At 45.6% G+C, this 18,844-nt stretch overlaps 1 protein-coding gene across 6 annotated transcripts in view; it reads left to right on the top strand.

Annotated features, from left to right (window-relative positions):
- The window catches only part of IL1RAP (interleukin 1 receptor accessory protein), a 117,358-nt gene that overhangs the window by 91,451 nt on the left and 7,063 nt on the right, over positions 1-18,844 (top strand). For 3 of the 6 annotated variants that reach the window (XM_087965621.1, XM_087965625.1, XM_087965620.1), the window contains 2 exons: positions 551-700; positions 2,664-2,807. In XM_087965621.1, coding sequence (XP_087821747.1) covers positions 551-700; positions 2,664-2,807 — 294 coding nt within the window. Of the gene's footprint in view, positions 1-550; positions 701-2,663; positions 2,808-11,828; positions 17,027-18,844 lie in introns of those variants that run through there. The other 3 variants (XM_087965623.1, XM_087965624.1, XM_087965622.1) reach the window with 2 other exon arrangements.

Here is an 18,844-nt window from a genome sequence, read left to right on the forward strand (position 1 = left end):
TTCCTCCACTCCCCTTCTTCTCCTCCTCTTCCATATCTCCTCCTTCACCCTTTCCTCCCCTCCTTCTCCTCTATAACTTCTCCTGCATACTTCCTCCTCCCTCCCTTCCTCCTCCTCTTCTATACCTTCTCTTCCTCCCTTTCCTCCCCTTCTCCTCCTCCTCCTCCTGCTCCTCCATATCTCTTCCTCCTCTCCTTCCTCCTCCCTTTCTTCTCCTCCTCCTCCTCCTCCTCCTCCTTTTCTTCTCCTTTTCCTCCTCCCTTCTCCTCTTCTATACCTTCTCTTCCTCCCTTTCCTCCCCTTCTCCTCCTCCTCCTCCTGCTCCTCCATATCTCTTCTCTTCCTCTCCTCCTCCTCCCTTTCTTCTCCTTTTCCTCCTCCCTTCTCCTCTTCTATACGTTCTCTTCCTCCACCTCCCTTTCCTCCCCTCCTTCTCCTCCATAACTTCTCCTGCATACTTCCTCCTCCTCCCTCCCTTCCTCCTCCTCTTCTATACCTTCTCTTCCTCCCTTTCCTCCCCTCCTCCTCCTCCTCCTCCTCCCCCCTTCAGCCCCAGTTTTGAGATACACCGTGGAGCTCGCCTGTGGTCTGGGGGCCACCGTGATGCTGGTGGTCCTCCTGACGGTCATCTACCACTTCTACTGGCTGGAAATGGTCCTCTTCTACCGTGCTCACTTTGGGACCGACGAAACCGTCCTTGGTAAGGGAGCCCTGGCCTCCTTCTGCTTTGCCCGTGACCTCCGTCTTCCTCCCTTGGCTCTCCCACGCGGGCCGGGTGCTTGGCCCACTGCCGTCCTCCCTTGTCTCTCCCAGCCAGAGTAATGCTCCTCCCTCCTCCTATTTTCCCTGCGACACCCCTGTGAGGTGGGCTGGGGAGAGAGAGGGAGAGAGAGATTGATTGATTGGCCCAAGGTCACCCAGCTGCCTTTCAGGCCTAAGGCAGGACTTGAACTCACGCTCATTGGCAGGGAAGAAACTGGAAGATTTTAAAGAAGAGATTAGACAGCCATGGGTCTGAGGTGGTGTAGGGCCGTCCTGCTTGAGCGAAGGGTTGGATTAGAGGACCTCCGATGTCCCTTCCATTATTCTATATTCTGAGAAATGGGTTGGACTAGAAGACCTCTGAGGTCCCTTCCAACCCTGTTATTCTATATTCTGAGCAACGGGTCGGGCTGGACGACCTCCAAGGTCCCTTCCAACTCTGGTCTTCCATATTCTGAACAGCGGTTTGGACTGGAGGACCTCCGAGGCCCCTTCTATTATTCTATATTCTGAGAAATGGGTTGGACTAGAAGACCTCCGAGGCCCCTTCCAACTCTGGTCTTCCATATTCTGAACAGCGGGTTGGACTGGAGGACCTCCGAGGCCCCTTCCATTATTCTATATTCTGAGAAATGGGTTGGACTAGAAGACCTCCGAGGCCCCTTCCAACTCTGGTCTTCCATATTCTGAACAGCGGGTTGGACTGGAGGACCTCCGAGGCCCCTTCTATTATTCTATATTCTGAGAAATGGGTTGGACTAGACGACCTCCAAGGTCCCTTCCAACTCTGGTCTTCCATATTCTGAACAGCGGGTTGGACTGGAGGACCTCCGAGGCCCCTTCTATTATTCTATATTCTGAGAAATGGGTTGGACTAGAAGACCTCCGAGGCCCCTTCCAACTCTGGTCTTCCATATTCTGAACAGCGGGTTGGACTGGAGGACCTCCGAGGCCCCTTCTATTATTCTATATTCTGAGAAATGGGTTGGACTAGACGACCTCCGAGGCCCCTTCCAACTCTGGTCTTCCATATTCTGAACAGCGGGTTGGACTGGAGGACCTCCGAGGCCCCTTCCATTATTCTATATTCTGAGAAATGGGTTGGACTAGAAGACCTCCGAGGTCCCTTCCAACTCTGGTCTTCCATATTCTGAACAGCGGGTTGGACTGGAGGACCTCCGAGGCCCCTTCTATTATTCTATATTCTGAGAAATGGGTTGGACTAGAAGACCTCCGAGGCCCCTTCCAACTCTGGTCTTCCATATTCTGAACAGCGGGTTGGACTGGAGGACCTCCGAGGCCCCTTCTATTATTCTATATTCTGAGAAATGGGTTGGACTAGACGACCTCCAAGGTCCCTTCCAACTCTGGTCTTCCATATTCTGAACAGCGGGTTGGACTGGAGGACCTCCGAGGCCCCTTCCATTATTCTATATTCTGAGAAAAGGGTTGGACTAGAAGACCTCCGAGGCCCCTTCCAACTCTGTTATTCTATATTCTGAGCAACGGGTCGGGCTAGACGACCTCAAAGGTCCCTTCCAACTCTGCTCTTCCATATTCTGAACAACGGGGTTGGACTGGAGGACCTCCGAGGCCCCTTCCATTATTCTATATTCTGAGAAATGGGTTGGACTAGAAGACCTCTGAGGTCCCTTCCAACCCTGTTATTCTATATTCTGAGCAACGGGTCGGGCTAGACGACCTCCAAGGTCCCTTCCAACTCTGCTCTTCCATATTCTGAACAACGGGGTTGGACTGGAGGACCCTCCGAGGCCCCTTCCAACTCTGCCATGGGGACGTTTCTGCTTTTGCAACCCAGGGATGGAGACTTCATCAGCGGCCCAGTTCCCGAAGACCCCAGAGCCCCTCACTTCTTTCTGCTTCTCCTCCTTTCTCTCCAGACGGGAAGGAATACGACATTTACGTCTCCTACGCCAGGAATACGGAAGAAGAGGACTTCGTGCTGCTGACCCTTCGCGGCGTCTTGGAGAACGAATACGGCTACAAGCTCTGCATTTTCGACCGAGACAGTCTGCCCGGGGGGAGTGAGTATCCCCCCAACACCCCCCGCCCTGCTGGGCCGCCTCCCTCTGACTCCTGCCCACCCACCCACCCACCCACACACACATCCCATGTGCATGCACAGCTGTGGCCGATGGGGCCAGAGAAGAAGCCCAAGGCCAACGCCTTCCAGGAAGGGAAGTGTTGGCTTTGCAAAGGAATTCGGTCAATTCTCTCCCCCCCGTCCTTTTTTTTTCTTTTCGTCTTTTGAGATGGCAGCTGTGGCTCTTCCCCCCAAAAAAAAAAAACAGAGGGGCCTTTGATCGCTGGAGCATCCTTCCTCCCGCCCCCTCCTGGTGGGAGAGCTGAGGACATGGGGAGGTTTTGCAAAGACAGCTCAGGCCAGAAAGGGAAAAGAAGGGTGGGGGGATTCAGTGCAAACGGTGGGTCTGCTTTTGGGGGTGGAGTGGGGGGTAAGGAAAGCAGGAGACCTAAACCCTAAAAAAGGCGCAGCGGTTTTGGAAGGAAGAAAAAAAAAAAAGGAAATTTGACCTGCTTCTCTAAGGGAAGCTGAGTTGATGTTTTTATTCTGCATCACGGCCAATTCTTCTGATTTATTCCTGGTCGGCCACGGATGCCCAAAGTTGCCCACGTTTGGCTTGAAAGTAGCGTTATTCAACCACGGGGACTTTAAGAGGGGAGGGCTTCTTCCACTCCCCCAATTCCCCAGTCAGCCTTGCCTGTATTTCCCCTCCCCCCCCAATCCTACTGCCTAGAGCGGAGAGATTGCGGAGGAAGGGATTAAAAGAGAGTATACACAGTGGAGAGATTGCGGAGGAAGAGATGAAAAGAGAATATACACAATGGAGAGATTGCGGAGGAAGGGATTAAAAGAGAATATACACAATGGAGAGATTGCGGAGGAAGGGATTAAAAGAGAATGTACACAATGGAGAGATTGCGGAGGAAGGGATTAAAAGAGAATATACACAATGGAGAGATTGCGGAGGAAGGGATTAAAAGAGAGTATATACAGTGGAGAGATTGCGGAGGATTAAAACAGAATATATACAGTGGAGAGATTGCGGAGGAAGGGATTAAAAGAGAATATACACAATGGAGAGATTGCGGAGGAAGGGATTAAAAGAGAATATACACAATGGAGATTGCGGAGGAAGGGATGAAAAGATAATATATACAATGGAGAGATTGCGGAGGAAGGGATTAAAAGAGAGTATACACAATGGAGAGATTGCGGAGGAAGGGATGAAAAGAGAATATACACAATGGAGATTGCGGAGGAAGGGATGAAAAGAGAGTATATACAGTGGAGAGATTGCGGAGGAAGGGATTAAAAGAGAATATACACAATGGAGAGATTGCGGAGGAAGGGATTAAAAGAGAGTATACACAATGGAGAGATTGTGCAGGAAGGGATTAAAAGAGAGTATACACAATGGAGAGATTGCGGAGGAAGGGATGAAAAGAGAGTATATACAGTGGAGAGATTGCGGAGGAAGGGATTAAAAGAGAATATACACAATGGAGATTGCGGAGGAAGGGATGAAAAGATAATATATACAATGGAGAGATTGCGGAGGAAGGGATTAAAAGAGAGTATACACAATGGAGAGATTGTGCAGGAAGGGATTAAAAGAGAGTATACACAATGGAGAGATTGCGGAGGAAGGGATGAAAAGAGAGTATATACAGTGGAGAGATTGCGGAGGAAGGGATTAAAAGAGAATATACACAATGGAGATTGCGGAGGAAGGGATGAAAAGATAATATATACAATGGAGAGATTGTGGAGGAAGGGATTAAAAGAGAGTATACACAATGGAGAGATTGTGCAGGAAGGGATTAAAGAGAGTATACACAATGGAGAGATTGCGGAGGAAGGGATGAAAGAGAGTATATACAGTGGAGAGATTGCGGAGGAAGGGATTAAAGAGAATATACACAATGGAGATTGCGGAGGAAGGGATGAAAAGATAATATATACAATGGAGAGATTGCGGAGGAAGGGATTAAAAGAGAATATACACAATGGAGAGATTGCGGAGGAAGGGATTAAAAGAGAGTATACACAATGGAGAGATTGCGGAGGAAGGGATGAAAAGAGAGTATATACAGTGGAGAGATTGCGGAGGAAGGGATTAAAAGAGAATATACACAATGGAGATTGCGGAGGAAGGGATGAAGAGAGAATATACACAGTGGAGAGATTGCGAAGGAAGGGATTAAGAGAGAGTATGCAGGACACAATGGGGATACACGTCAAAAGGAATGCATTGGTGCCAGGGAATTCTGGGAGTTGAAGTCCACAGATGTTGGGCTTGAGGATTCTGGGTTTCACACATCCTGGCTGGGGAATTATGGGTGTTGAAGTCCTCCCAATTTAAAGATCCTGAAGTTGAGAAACGCTGACTTAAAAGAATAGCTGTTTCCTTGTGGAGTGACTTTGCTTTAATTGCTCAACATACTTTTTCCAGTTTATGCTGCGGACGAACGTTGGGGCTGAAGGTGACAGGAAACCCATTTGGGTCCAGATGTACCGATTTTTCTGAGTTGGGCGGGGGTTGTTCCCTACAACTCTATGTTCCGAGGGATTCCAGAGGTGCACTAAAGTCAGAAGTGCCAACCTTTAAGCCATGTTTCTCCCGCTCTGTGTCCAAAAGCAACCTAGATGAAGAGCACAGGGCAGACTTGGGAATTCTACAAAAGCTTCCCCAAGCTGAAGTCCATTGGGACACTTGACTCCCATGTTTCCCAGCATCAGGGACCAGCAGCCAGTTGGACTGGATCACACCAGGATTAGCACTCAGAACATCTGGACAAGGAGTCATGTTGGGGCAGGAGAAAACCCCAGTAGCCTGCCCCAACGTGACTGCTGTCCAGATGTGCTGGATGCTAATCCTGAAATGATCCAGTCCAACTGGCTATTCTCCTGGCAATATTTTAACATTTCTGCTGATATGCATTATATATTTTTTTTAATAAAGTTTTATTTGGGTTTTCACACATACAAAATACAAGTAAAACATCTTTTTTTGAAAATAGCATGGTCCCGGGTTGAACTTCTTTATACAGAAACAAAACTCAATTTCATGCTCCTTTTTGTGTTCTATTCCATACCTTATACTGTTCTACATTTTCTATATAGTTTTTCCCCTCTTTTAATTTTCTCAATTTTATTTTAATTATCTCATCTCAATTCAAATCATTATATTTATGCTTTTGTCTGTTCTGTTTCAATTTCATATTATCTTTTCTCATTAAACAAATTTTCTCCTGTAGTTACTAATTGGAGTATGACACCTTTATATCTTTTAATTACATCCATTCAACTCTTATTAAAACTTCAATATATACCTTAAGTTTATGACCTTCAATATAATACATAATACATAACTTCCAATCAAATTCTGCTTGGTACATTCTTATAATACACACTATATTCTTTAAAAAAAAAGATTATAAATATATGTAATTATAAACCCTCATTCCATTCCAATTCAGTTCTATCATTAATAATCATTAAAATCTTAACATCTTTAACACTTCTTTTCAATTAAATATCATACTTCCTTAAAAACACATATAATCTCCATAATTAATTTTTCCCTTATTTCTCTTCACATATGTTTTATAAATCATTAAATATTCATTTTGTTACATTTATTTATTGACAAGCATTCCACTGAATTACAATAGCTATTTTATCACATTTTAATCATATATTGTTTCATATTTTCTAAAATTATTTCTGTTTCTAATATAACAATACTATCTTATGTACCTTTGCAGAATCCCTTTTTCCATTAAATTTTCACCCATTATCTCTAAATAGGCCCTGTTTCTCTATATTTTGTTTCTGTCCTTTATAACTTCTTTTCCTTTCTTTCTTCCCTCTCATCTTCTCCCTCCCCTTCTTACCCCCTTGTCTCTCTACTTCTAATTCTCTCTTCTGCATTTCCCTCTTCTGTTGCTTTCTGATTTTATACTTATTTTTCACTCTATTTTTTTTTAGTTGTCTTTCCCAATCTTAAACTTTCCATTCTCTTTCCTCCCTTTCCTTCCCCCCGCCCCATCTAAGATTACTTGTTCATTAAAGATGGCTTCTTCTTTGTCCCAGTCTTCTTGTTCTGCAGGCATTTCTTGTTGTTTCTCATAGTTCCAAATCTCCATTTCTAAAAACTGAAATACGAAGCCAAAAGAACCTCTCCCTTCTTGTGCATCTTCTTTGTACTTTTTAAGTTCCATTTTCAGTTCTTCTAAAAGTGGAGCCATTTTAAACACTTTTAAACAACCATCCGATTGATTTTAGTCATTCAGATACAACAACCAAAAATCCAGAAATCATCAAGTAATCCAAATAGTCCCAAGTTATTTCTTCTTATTTCTTTTTCCACTTTCTCTTGCTGGGGCTTTTCTTGTGATATTTCAGTTAAAATGTATCTTTTGGAAGTCTTGTTGAGATTTTGCTGTAAGTTCTTTTTAATTCCACGCAGTCTCCTCCCTTCCAGATCCTGCCCTTTTATTCTTTTTCTCTCCTTTCCTGTTTTCAAAAGCTTTTAATTATCCAGAAATCTTTATTATCCCTTTGACTTTTTATTTTCAGCATTAAATGCCTATTAATGTCAAAGTGGATTTTTTTTCCAATTTCTTGCTTAAGTCTCTTAGCTGTCAGTATAGGAAAAGGAGAAAAAAAAACCCAAATCTTTTCCCTTTTCTCTCTCCTTCACAGCTTAAAAATCTTCTTAGGGAACAATGTTATTGTTTTTTTTTAAATAGTTTCAATTCCAGGGTACCTTATTTGTTGCTTTTGCTGTTTGACCCGGTCACCCAAAACTTTCTCTTCTTATCTTCCTCCTGCACATTCTTTTCCGGTCGAGTTCTTCTTTGTGGTAGCCATTTCTGACCACCGCTACAACCGCCTTTGGGAAAGGGAGTAATGGCCAGCTGGGGAGGAGAGATGCGGCTCTCCTCAACCCTGCAGGCAGTCTCCCCTCCTCTTCACCACCTCTGCAGGGTGGCTTAGCCCCGAAACCAGCCAGCTCGGGGCGCTCCAGCAGCGAGCACAGATCGAAGCCTCGCAGAGACGAGGTTTCGGTCTGTCGCCGAAGAAGCTCAAACCGGAAGTAGCCTGCCCCAACATGACTCCTGTCCAGATGTGCTGGATGCTAATCCTGAAGTGATCCAGTCCAACTGGCTATTTTCCTGGCAATATTGTAACATTTCTGCTGATATGCATTATATTTTAGCATGTTATGCAGGGTTGACCACTGTTAAGTGAGTCCATATAGAAGTGTCAGGATTCCGGCAATTGCCCTAATGGAATCATGAGCCTCGAGCCCAGCTTCAAAAGAAACCAAAAGATTTACTAAGAGCAACATGCCAGCATTAACCTAAATGAAGCCATGTAGGTTAATGGCACATGTAATTCACAGTCCCCTGTGACCCTGTTTCCCCCCTCTCCCCCCCCCGGGTGTGTCATAGATCAGATTCTCCAATGAAGCACCTTCACGGGCTGGGTGTCATCAATCACGTTCTCCAACTAAGGGTTTTCGAGGGCAGAAGATCCGGTAGCCTACGCTACAATCTTTGTAAGAAGTATTGGAATGTACTCCTGGTTTTAAACTGCTGTACTGCTCCTTCAGATTCCCTCTGTGTATGGCAACTCGAAAACAGGCCTAGGAATGCTTTGTGGGTTGACAAGGAGGAGATATTTAAAAAAAAATCAGAATGCCAACCGCATAATGGAAGCCTCAACCCTTTGAATGTGGGTAAAAGTGCTGCCATCTTGATTTAAAAAAAAAAAATTAAGGTTTTTCGAACCTCAATATTCCAGCACAGTCCAGTCTCCAATTTGTAAACTTTGTTATTATTATTCTTTGACAATCTTAAGTCCAGCTTTATTGTTTGCCTGTTTATTCCCAAAATATTTTAGTCCCATTTTGTTAAATCTTTAATTCCAGCTTCTTCCTTTCCCCGGTTCGAAGCCCCGCTAGGCTGTCAAAAATATTTTCTTTTTTTTTTCTCTCTGTCCCTTTGTCATTTCGCCGCTCACTTTTCTTTTCTTAAAAAATTCTATGTTACCTTAATCCCGGGGGTTTAGTTGTATTACCCAGTTGTCCCGGTTCAGATGTTATCCACCTCTTTCTTCCCTCCTGCACAAAGCTTAATCCAGCTGAGTCGTCCTCTTCGGGGTGGCCATTTTAGACCACCGCTGCAGTCGTCTTTGGAAACCAAGCCCAAGGGGGAGATGCGTCTCCCCACAATCTGGCTTGCTGCTTCACTCCGCTGCCCCTCCAAGGCAGTTTCAGCCCCTAATCATAATCATTGGGGCTCTCCGACGAAAGAGCACGGACGATAGCCGCAGAGAGTTGCGATCTACCGTCCGTCAGCGAGGAGGCTCTGCCTTCTTCTCTCCACTGCCATCTTGATATTTTTTGACCTCCCTGGGGATGCTCCTCAAGTCATTGGAAAGAGTTGAGGGAAACTTGTAGAGGTCAAAGAAGTTACCTTGAGGAAAGGCGAAGGGCTAGGGGGAAATGCACCCATCTTTCGCTCCAATGGATCCGATGTTGGGTCAGAAAGGAAGCTGGTTATGGAAGGGAGAAGCTAAGATGGTGTGTGGAGTTGGCCTTTCCTTCAAACCTCTCTTGAAGAGGGTTGGAACCGTGGAGCAGGTTCTGGTCATCTGGGCACGTAGAGTCACCTGTTCCCTGCCCACCTACAGGGGAGCAGCCCACCTGAGGGGAAGCCACCAGAGATACAAGTCTATAGAGATTCTCAGCCATCCAGGTCCTGGTTGTCCCAAATATGCTTTTTTTGGACTTTCTATTGTTTCTTTTGAAGACATTTCTCTTCTCATCCAAGAAGCTTCTTGAGCTCTGACTGGATGGTGGGGAAAAGGAAGGATTGATACTCCTTGCAGACAGCTGGTCATTTGCATCCTTTTTAGAGGGTCGTTGAGGCCACCTGGAGGCTTCCTCTCTGTCCTCAGGGTTGGTGTCTCTTTGATCCGAACTGGGAGGGAAACATGAAAACCAGACTGTGGCATAGTTGCCACAGAGCAGGTGCCAGGATGAAAAAGGGAGATGCCGCTGGTGCCGTGGTAAGGCCACACTTGGAATACGGCATCCAGTTTTGGTTGCCATGATGTCAAAAAGAGGTTGAGACTCTGGAAAAAGAGTGCAGAGAAGAGCAACCAAGAGGATTAAGGGGCCGGAGGCTAAAACATATATAAAGAACGGTTGCAGGACCTGGGTACGTCTAGTTTGATGAACGGAAGGGCTAGAGGGGACATGATAGCAGCCTTCCAAGATCTCAGGGGCTGCCCCAGAGAAGAGGAAGGGGTCAAAGCCCCTGAAGGCTGGAGGAGGAGCAACGGATGGAAACTGAACAAGGAGAAATTCAACCTGGAATTGAGGAGAAATATCCCAATAGCCAGAACAATTAACCAGTGGAACAACTTTCCTCCAGCAGTTGTGAATTCTCCAACACTGGAAGTTTTTAAGAATAGATTGGATAACCATTTGTCTGAAGTGGTGTAGCGTTTCCTGCCTGAGCAAGGGTTGGACTAGAAGACCTCCAGGGTCCCTTCCAGCTCCATATTCTATTCCTATTCCCATTCCCACTCCATTCCATTCTATTTTTCATTCCAATATCTATTCTATTCTCTATTTTCTATTCTATTCTATTTATTCTACTCTATTCTATTCTTCATCCAATATTTATTCTATTCTATTCTATTCTCTATTTTCTATTCTATTCTCTATTTTCTATTCTATTTTATTCTATTCTATTTATTCTACTCTACTCTACTCTATTCTATTCTTCATTTAATATTCTATTCTGTTCCTATTCTACTCTCTATTTTCTATTCTATTTATTCTACTCTACTCTATTCTATTCTTCATCCAATATTTATTCTATTATGTTCCTATTCTATTCTATTCTCTATTTTCTATTCTATTCTATTTATTCTACTCTACTCTATTCTATTCTTCATACAATATTTATTCTATTCTATTCTATTTTATTCTATTCTATTCTATTCTATTCTATTCTATTCTATTCTATTCTATTTATTCTACTCTATTCTATTCTTCATTTAATATTTATTCTATTCTGTTCCTATTCTATTGTATTCTCTATTTTCTATTCTATTCCATTTACTCTACTCTACTCTATTCTATTCTTCATCCAATATTTATTCTATTCTATTCTATTGTATTCTCTATTTTCTATTCTATTCTCTATTTTCTGTTCTATTCTATTCTATTTATTCTACTCTACTCTATTCTATTCTTCATTTAATATTTATTCTATTCTGTTCCTATTCTATTCTCTATTTTCTATTCTATTCTATTTATTCTACTCTACTTCACTTCACTCCACTCCACTCCACTCCACTCCACTCTCTCTATTCTATTCTATTCTATTCTATTCTGTTCTATTCTATTCTATTCTATTCTATTCTATTCTACTCTATTCTATTCTTCATTTAATATTTATTCTATTCTGTTCCTATTCTATTCTATTCTCTATTTTCTATTCTATTCTATTTATTCTACTCTACTTCACTCCACTCCACTCCATTCTCTATTCTATTCTATTCTATTCTATTCTATTCTATTCTATTCTATTCATTCTACTCTACTCTATTCTATTCTTCATTTAATATTTATTCTACTCTGTTCCTATTCTATTCTATTCTATTCTCTATTTTCTATTCTATTCTATTTATTCTACTCCACTCCATTCCATTCCATTCCACTCTACTCTACTCTACTCTACTCTACTCTACTCTACTCTACTCTACTCTTCGTTCCAATATCTATTCCATCCCATTCCATTCTATTCTCCAGGGCAGGTTCTGGCTCTCCCACCAACCTCCCTTCTTCTCTCGAAGGCCAGGAGCGTGAGAAGGCAACGTGTGAGGGACGCATGAGCCGTGTGGCGTTCTCCTGCTGAGCCCTTGGACTCCTCCTGGCTCCCAGGCGGTGGGAAGGTCCTTGCCCGGCAACCCCTAACCTGCCTGTTTTCTCTCCCAGTTGTCACGGATGAAACCCTGAGCTTCATCCAGAGAAGCCGGCGTCTCCTGGTCATCCTGAGCCCCAACTACGTCCTGCGGGGCACCCAGGCTTTGCTGGAGTTCAAAGCTGGCCTGGAGAACATGGCTTCCAAGGGCACCATCAAGGTGATCCTGGTCCAGTACAAGCCCATCAAGAAGAGCAAAGTGAAGGAGCTCCGGCAAGCCAAGACGGCGCTGGCCGTCATTAAGTGGAAAGGCGAGAAGTCCCATTATCCAGCCGGAAGGTTCTGGAAGGAGCTGTTGGTTGAATTGCCCGTGAAGAGCAGGACCAAGAACCTTCTTGGTCGGCAAGATCTCATCAGCCTTTCGCCCAAAAGCGTCTGAGGCAGAGGTCTCCACACTCGGCCACTTGAAGACTTTTGTGGACTTCAACTCCCAGAATTCCCCAGGCCAGCAGAGCTTAACTCTCTTGCAATCCCTTCCTCTGCAATCTCTCCTCTTTTGGGGGGAATAAGGGAAAAAGAAACAGACACGGCTGGCGGGGGAATTCTGGGAGTTGAAGTCCACAAAAGTCTTAAAGCGGCCAAGTTTGGGGACCCTGGGTCTAAAGAAAGCTGGGCTCGGGACGAGAGCGGTGGGCCTGGTTTGGGGGGGGTGAGAGGTCTCTGGGAATACACCTTCCACCCCTGGCGTGGTGTGGCCAGAGGTGCCCACCTGAACTTGGCCTGTTTGTTAAGGTGCCCCCTCTGTGTGGGAAGCGCAAGCTAAGCTTGCAGGAGGCTGAGGCAAGGTGCGCGGCCTGGGAGACCTGTGCCACGATAGTAAGGATGCCCAAGAGTGTCACTTGTTCCCCTTTCACACTTTCGTGGTGTCCCCCGAGTTCTTCGTCCAGAGACAGGATCGAAGCCTCTACCCTAAAGGCCTTTTCATCTCAGTCCAAATGGATCAGGGGCTCCCTTTTTTTTTTTTTGGACACGAACGCGGCTCTTTGGCTCTCCCAAGTTATCTCCAAATGACCCAGGTGGGCTTTCCTCCACCTGGGCTTTCCCAGGGGCGTCATGTTTCCGTCCCCACAAGCGTCAGCCGTGACAAAAAACTTTGCAATCCAGACTTCTTCCAGGGCTCCGGGCTGGAAATGGGGAAAACCCTGGCTGGATTTTGGCCTCCTTTGGCAAGAAATGCACCATGCTGTTTTTGTGTGCTCCATGCGCACTGTGATGGCTCTCATGCTGGGGGCAGGAAAGGGCGGGGCAGCAGCCCCCTTCGCTGTCTGAACCAGCCTGGAAAGACTTGGAAGTGGATTTCTGACCCCCAATAATCCCAGAATGTATGTGGGTAACCGCTGGGATGAGAGGGACTTCTTTACTGGAGGGACTTAACAGCAGTGAATCTTGAAAGATTCCCAAGAAGACAGTTGCAAGTGAAGCAATGGGAAAACAGGAGTAGTAGTATTAGTAGTAGAGTATTAGTAGTAAGTAGGGAGGAGGAGGAAGAGGAGGAGGAAGAAGAAGAAGAAGAAAAGGACTAGGGGGTCCTTGGTGCTCTTTGAGCGGGCAGTTTTCTTGCAGACGTTTCATGATCCAACTAGATAACATCATCAGTATTAGAAGAGAGTGAGGTTTATAAGGAGGAGAAAGAGGAGGAGGAGGAGGAGGAGGAGGAGGGGAGAAGGAAGAAGAAAAAGAAAAGGACTATGGAGTTCTTGGTGCTCTTTGAGTTTGGTAGTTTTCTTGCAGACGTTTCATGACCCAACTAGGTAATGTTATCAGTGATAGAAGGGAGTGAGGTTTATAGGGAGGAAGAGGAGGAGGAGGGGGGGGATGGAATCTGGAATGTCACATTCCTTCAACTTCTAGAATGAGCTCTTCCTTCTTTTCATCAAGATGGAGGCATCAAATCCAGGATATTTCACCAGTTAACGGACGTGCCATGGTGCACAAAATGGATCCCTCCCGGACCACTTTGAATTACTTTTTCTTTAATGCTTGAGATCCTTTTAAGGACAGAGGGAGGTGCTCAGTCTCTCCCTTTGGACACTAAAGCAGCTCTTTGGCTCTCTCCCAAGCGGTCCCAAACGGCCAGAGAGGCCTGCTTGGAGCGAAGGGCTGGGGCCTTGCCCTTTTTGGGAACCGCTGTCGGTTTGGCTTCTAAATGGGCACGACGCCATTTTTTCAGGGGTCGGTCAGCAGAGGAAGGGCCAGTCCTGGGGCTCTCTGAGCTTCTGGCATGGCTGCCCCCAAGCCTGATCAAGATTCAGAGGTGGCACGCAGGGGTGGCAGGGGGAGATGTATGGGTAGCTGAGCAAGGAGGCCGGGGTGGGGGCTCAAATCCCACTGCAGAATGTCAAACGCTAATTATTATTTTTTCCTATTTTGTTCTGCCAACTCCTGGTCTCTGTATTACAGCATTACCGGGTTTGCTATGGGATGGTGGCAGATCTGGACACTCAGTGGTGTGTTTGTATTTGTTTGTGTGTGTGTGTGTATAAGAGAGAGGGAGGGACAGAGAGAGAAAACAGAGGGGGCAGGAAAGGGAGGGAGGGGAAGAAAGGGAGAAAACAGAGAAGAAAGAAAGAAAGAAAGAAAGAAAGAAAGAAAGAAAGAAAGAAAGAAAGAAAGAAAGAAAGAAAGAAAGGGAGAGAGAGGAATGGAGGGAGGGGGAGAGAGAAAACAGAGAGGGAGAGAGAAACAGTGAAAGAAAGAAGGAAAGAAAAGAAAAAAAGAAAGAAAAGAAAGAAAGAAAGAAAGAAAGAAAGAAAGAAAGAAAGAAAGAAAGAAAGAAAGAAAGAAAGGGGGAGGGGAGAGAAAAAACACAAAGAGGGAGGGGGAGAGAGAGAAAGAAAGAGAGAGGGGGGGAGAGAGAGAGGTCAGAACTCAAAGTGCTTATTTGGTTCACTTGGATTCCTACCAACTTAAACCCTCTCCTGTTGCCAGTCCCCCAAGATTGTTGGGGGTGTGTGGTTACAGATGGAAGCCATGCAGGAAATCCTGTGTGGATCCCATTCAGATGTGTAAATCCATGAGGATCAACAGACTTCAGGGCTCTCTGACTCATCCAGAACCATGGTGCTCTCCGAGCTGGGTGATTTTCTTGCAGACGTTTCATGACCCAACTAGGGAACATCATCAATGCTAGGAAATGGGATGGTGAAGGAGGAGGAGGAAGAGGGGGAGAGGGAGGAGGACTGAGGGGTCCCTGGTGCTCTCTGAGCTTGATGGTTTCCTTGCAGACGTTTCATGGCCCAACTAGGAAACATCATCAATGCTAAAAAGGAATGAGGTTTGCTCCCTATTTATGCACCGTAGTCTTCCCTGCCAGTGTTGACAGGGGCGTAGTTTCCCCCTCGGTAGGTATTGTTTTCTGCTTGATTGTTCCTCTGGTGTTATTCCCTGCTTATTCCTTGAAGAGGTTACCCAGTTGGGTCACGAGATGTCTGCAAGGAAACAAGCACAAGGGGCACTATAATCCTCCTCCTCCTCCTCCATGTTTACACGCAGCTTTTATTTATGATAGTTTTTTATAAATTACAAACCTGGGGAGGGGCTATTATTTCTTATCCTCCCAAATCCTCCCCTTCCCATTCGGATGTGGCCTTTGCCCTGAGCTTTTATCATCCTGCCTTGTTTATTTATTTATTTTCCTTTGGATTTGGTGCATGAATTGACACACACAAGGGCCAGTTTGCAGATTCTTCCCAATTCATGGCAAGAGGCCCTTTGGAACTACGGGTGTGCAAATGTTTGCATGGGGGTAACCTCCCCCAGTTCCAAATGTGGCAACTTTAAGACTTGTGGACTCTTCAGCTCCCAGAATTCTCCAGCCAGCGATGCTTTTCTGTCTGTCCTGCAGGGGTAGATAGAGATACAGATTAACAGAGTGGGAAGGGACCTTGTAGGTCATCTAGTCCAACCCCGCCCCCCAAAAAAAGCAGGAGACCCGACACCAGAGGTCTCCAAACTTGGCAAATTTAAGACTGGCTGGAGAATTCTGGGAGCTGAAGTCCACAAGTCTTAAAGTTGTCAAATTTGAAGACTTCCGAATTCACCTCTTGTAGCAGAAGGATAAGAGGCTAGCTCCTCATAAAGCAACCACACCAAGAGTTGTGTGTTGTGCAAATTGCCGAGGTTGGAGCTGCATCTGGCGAGATGAGGGGAGGTCAGCCAGGGTGGGGGCCTGGGGTTCCCCCCCCCCCCGAGTCAAAAAGCCTTTTACCTGCATCTCCATTTTACCCTTTTATCCAAAAACCTTCCAGGTGATAACGCAGCCTCTATTCTGATCCGGAGGGCAGGGCATGCATTGTTTCTGGCTTCCTTCTAGCATTCTAAGGGCTTAACATTTTCTGCTTTTTCTATGTGCCGTTTCTACGTTTTAACGTTTTATTATATCCTGGCCGTCTTTGAAGGAGCTGGGTGGTTCAGAAATTAGATATATTGGAGATAGATAGATAGATAGATAGATAGATAGATAGATAGATAGATAGATAGATAGATAGATAGATAGATAGATAGATAGACAGAGACAGACAGACAGACAGACAGATGATGGATGGACAGACAGACAGACATAGATGGATAGATAGATGGATGGATAGATGAATGCAGACAGACACGGATGGATAGATAGATAGATAGATAGATAGATAGATAGATAGATAGATAGATAGATAGATAGATAGATAGATGATGGATGGATAGACAGACAGACATAGATGGATGCAGACAGACAGACGCAGATGGATGGACAGATGGATGGATGAATGCAGACAGACACGGATGGATGGATGGATAGATAGATAGACAGACAGACAGACAAACAGACAGATAATGGATGGATAGACAGACAGACAGGCATAGATGGATGCAGACAGACAGACGCAGATGGATGGATACATGGATGGATGGATGAATGCAGACAGACACAGATAGATAGTTATATAGATAAATAGATAGATAGACAGACAGACAGACAGACACAATTCACATGTGCCTTGCATCTAAAGTACAGATAGTCCTTGCCTTATGCCCACAATTGACCCTAAACTTTCTGTTGTTAAGTACGACAGTTGTTAAGTTGCTTGTTCTTTTTTTTTTTTTTTTTCCATTCTCCATTTTTCTTCCATTCGTGTCATCTGCTTCGGAGGTCAACAACATCATGTGTTAATTTTTGATTCCTTTTTGTTTGTTTGTTTGGAATTTTAATAAAATGCTTCTTTTGATACATCCCGCTGTTGTTTTTCAGTTGCTTTTCCTTTGCCCTTTCGTGTGTGTGTGTGTGTGTGTGTGTGTGTGTGTGTGTGTGTGTGTGTATCCGTGGGATGTGGTGGTGGGGAGGGGTTCAGAAAAGCCAAGTTGCTGGCTGCAATTTGACAATTCACCCCCCTCCACTTTTTTTTGGGGGGGGGGGGTGTTGGGATAGGTAAAAGGGGGCGGGGCTCAGATCCCACGACAACGGCTGCCATCTTGACTTTTCTGACCTCCCTGGTCCTGCCCACGGATGCCTTGGAAATGGCCTCCTGCATTGCTCCCTCCCCCTACCGAATCCGATCATCGTTAACCACCTCCCAAAGCACCCCTGGCAGGGGAGGATGGATGCAGCGGCGAGTGAGGATTTTGGGAGTCGTAGTCCGACACCCCTGAAGAGCCCAATTTGAGGGGGTATATATATTCAAGAAACTTGAGATCTTCAAGAAATTTAAAAAAAAATGGAACAACCATTTGTCTGGCGTGGAATAAGGACTTGGGCAGAGGGTTGGTCTAGGAGACCTCTAAGGTCCCTTCCAGGCTGGGATTCTAGGATCTTAGGTAAGGGGGTGGACTAGAAGACCTCTGAGGTCCCTTCCACCCCGAGGATTCCATGAAATGCTGTTAGTAGCCTGTTAGTAGCGGTGAAGAACCAGAGTGCTGAGAAGCTGGTTTGGTCTTGCATTGAAGGCACCTTCCTGTCCAAAGCTTGGATGGACCCAGAGAATTCTGGGAGTTGAAGTCCACAAGTCTTAAAGGGGCCAAGTTTGGAGACCTCTGATCTAGAAGTGGGACCATGAGATTCCAGAAAGTTTGGAGACCTCTGATCTAGAAGTAGGACCATGAGATTCCAGAAAGTTTGGAGACCTCTGATCTAGAAGTAGGACCATGAGATTCCAGAAAGTTTGGAGACCTCTGGTCTAGAAGTAGGACCATGAGATTCCAGAAAGTTTGGAGACCTCTGGTCTAGAAGTGGGACCATGAGATTCCAGAAAGTTTGGAGACCTCTGGTCTAGAAGTGGGACCATGAGATTCCAGAAAGTTTGGAGACCTCTGATCTAGAAGTAGGACCATGAGATTCCAGAAAGTTTGGAGACCTCTGATCTAGAAGTAGGACCATGAGATTCCAGAAAGAGTCCCTCACACGCAACTCTTGACACAAGAGGGACCTTGGCTCTCTCTCTCTGTCTCTCCATGCCCTGCTGAAGAGTAAGTTCTCCAGTCCTCTACCAGGAGTTGAAGTCACCTTGTCCCCCTTGTGGGACATCAACCTTGAGAACTTCGTGATGGGGATATCTCTAAGGCTTGGCCACCTTGGAGGGCTGGGGAAAAAAAGAGGGATCAGCAAGGGGGGGGCAGCTGGTTGTATGCCCGAGACGCCCCTCCCTCCCTGGCGCCTGCTGGCAACCAAACCACATCACAGCAGCTTCTGGTTTTCACCATGACCCTTCTAGATGTTGGCTCCATCGGATGGACCCCTCTTAAGTCAGACACTGAAGCCCTAAGTTACCTCCACCCAGGGCAAGGCTGAACCCTGTGGGGTGGTTGGTGGTCCCTGAGCTTGGCTGCCTTCTTACAGGGGTTTCGTTGACCCAACTAGGTTGGGTATGTCTATAAACGGAGTTCACCCCCACTCCCTTCCCAAACTGATGATGTTACTTAGTTGGTTCATGAAAGGTCTGCATGAAAACCAAGCTCAGGGACCACCAACAACCCCACAGTCCTCCTCCTCCTCTTCCTCCTCTTCCTCTTGTTCTTCTCTTCCTCTTCCTCCTCCTCCTCCTCCTCCTCCTCC

The sequence above is a fragment of the Notechis scutatus genome, chromosome 4 (genome assembly GCF_049901735.1).
Source record: "Notechis scutatus isolate UNSWTSFEM ecotype Mainland chromosome 4, rNotScu1.2, whole genome shotgun sequence".
NCBI classification, from domain to species: domain Eukaryota; kingdom Metazoa; phylum Chordata; class Lepidosauria; order Squamata; family Elapidae; genus Notechis; species Notechis scutatus.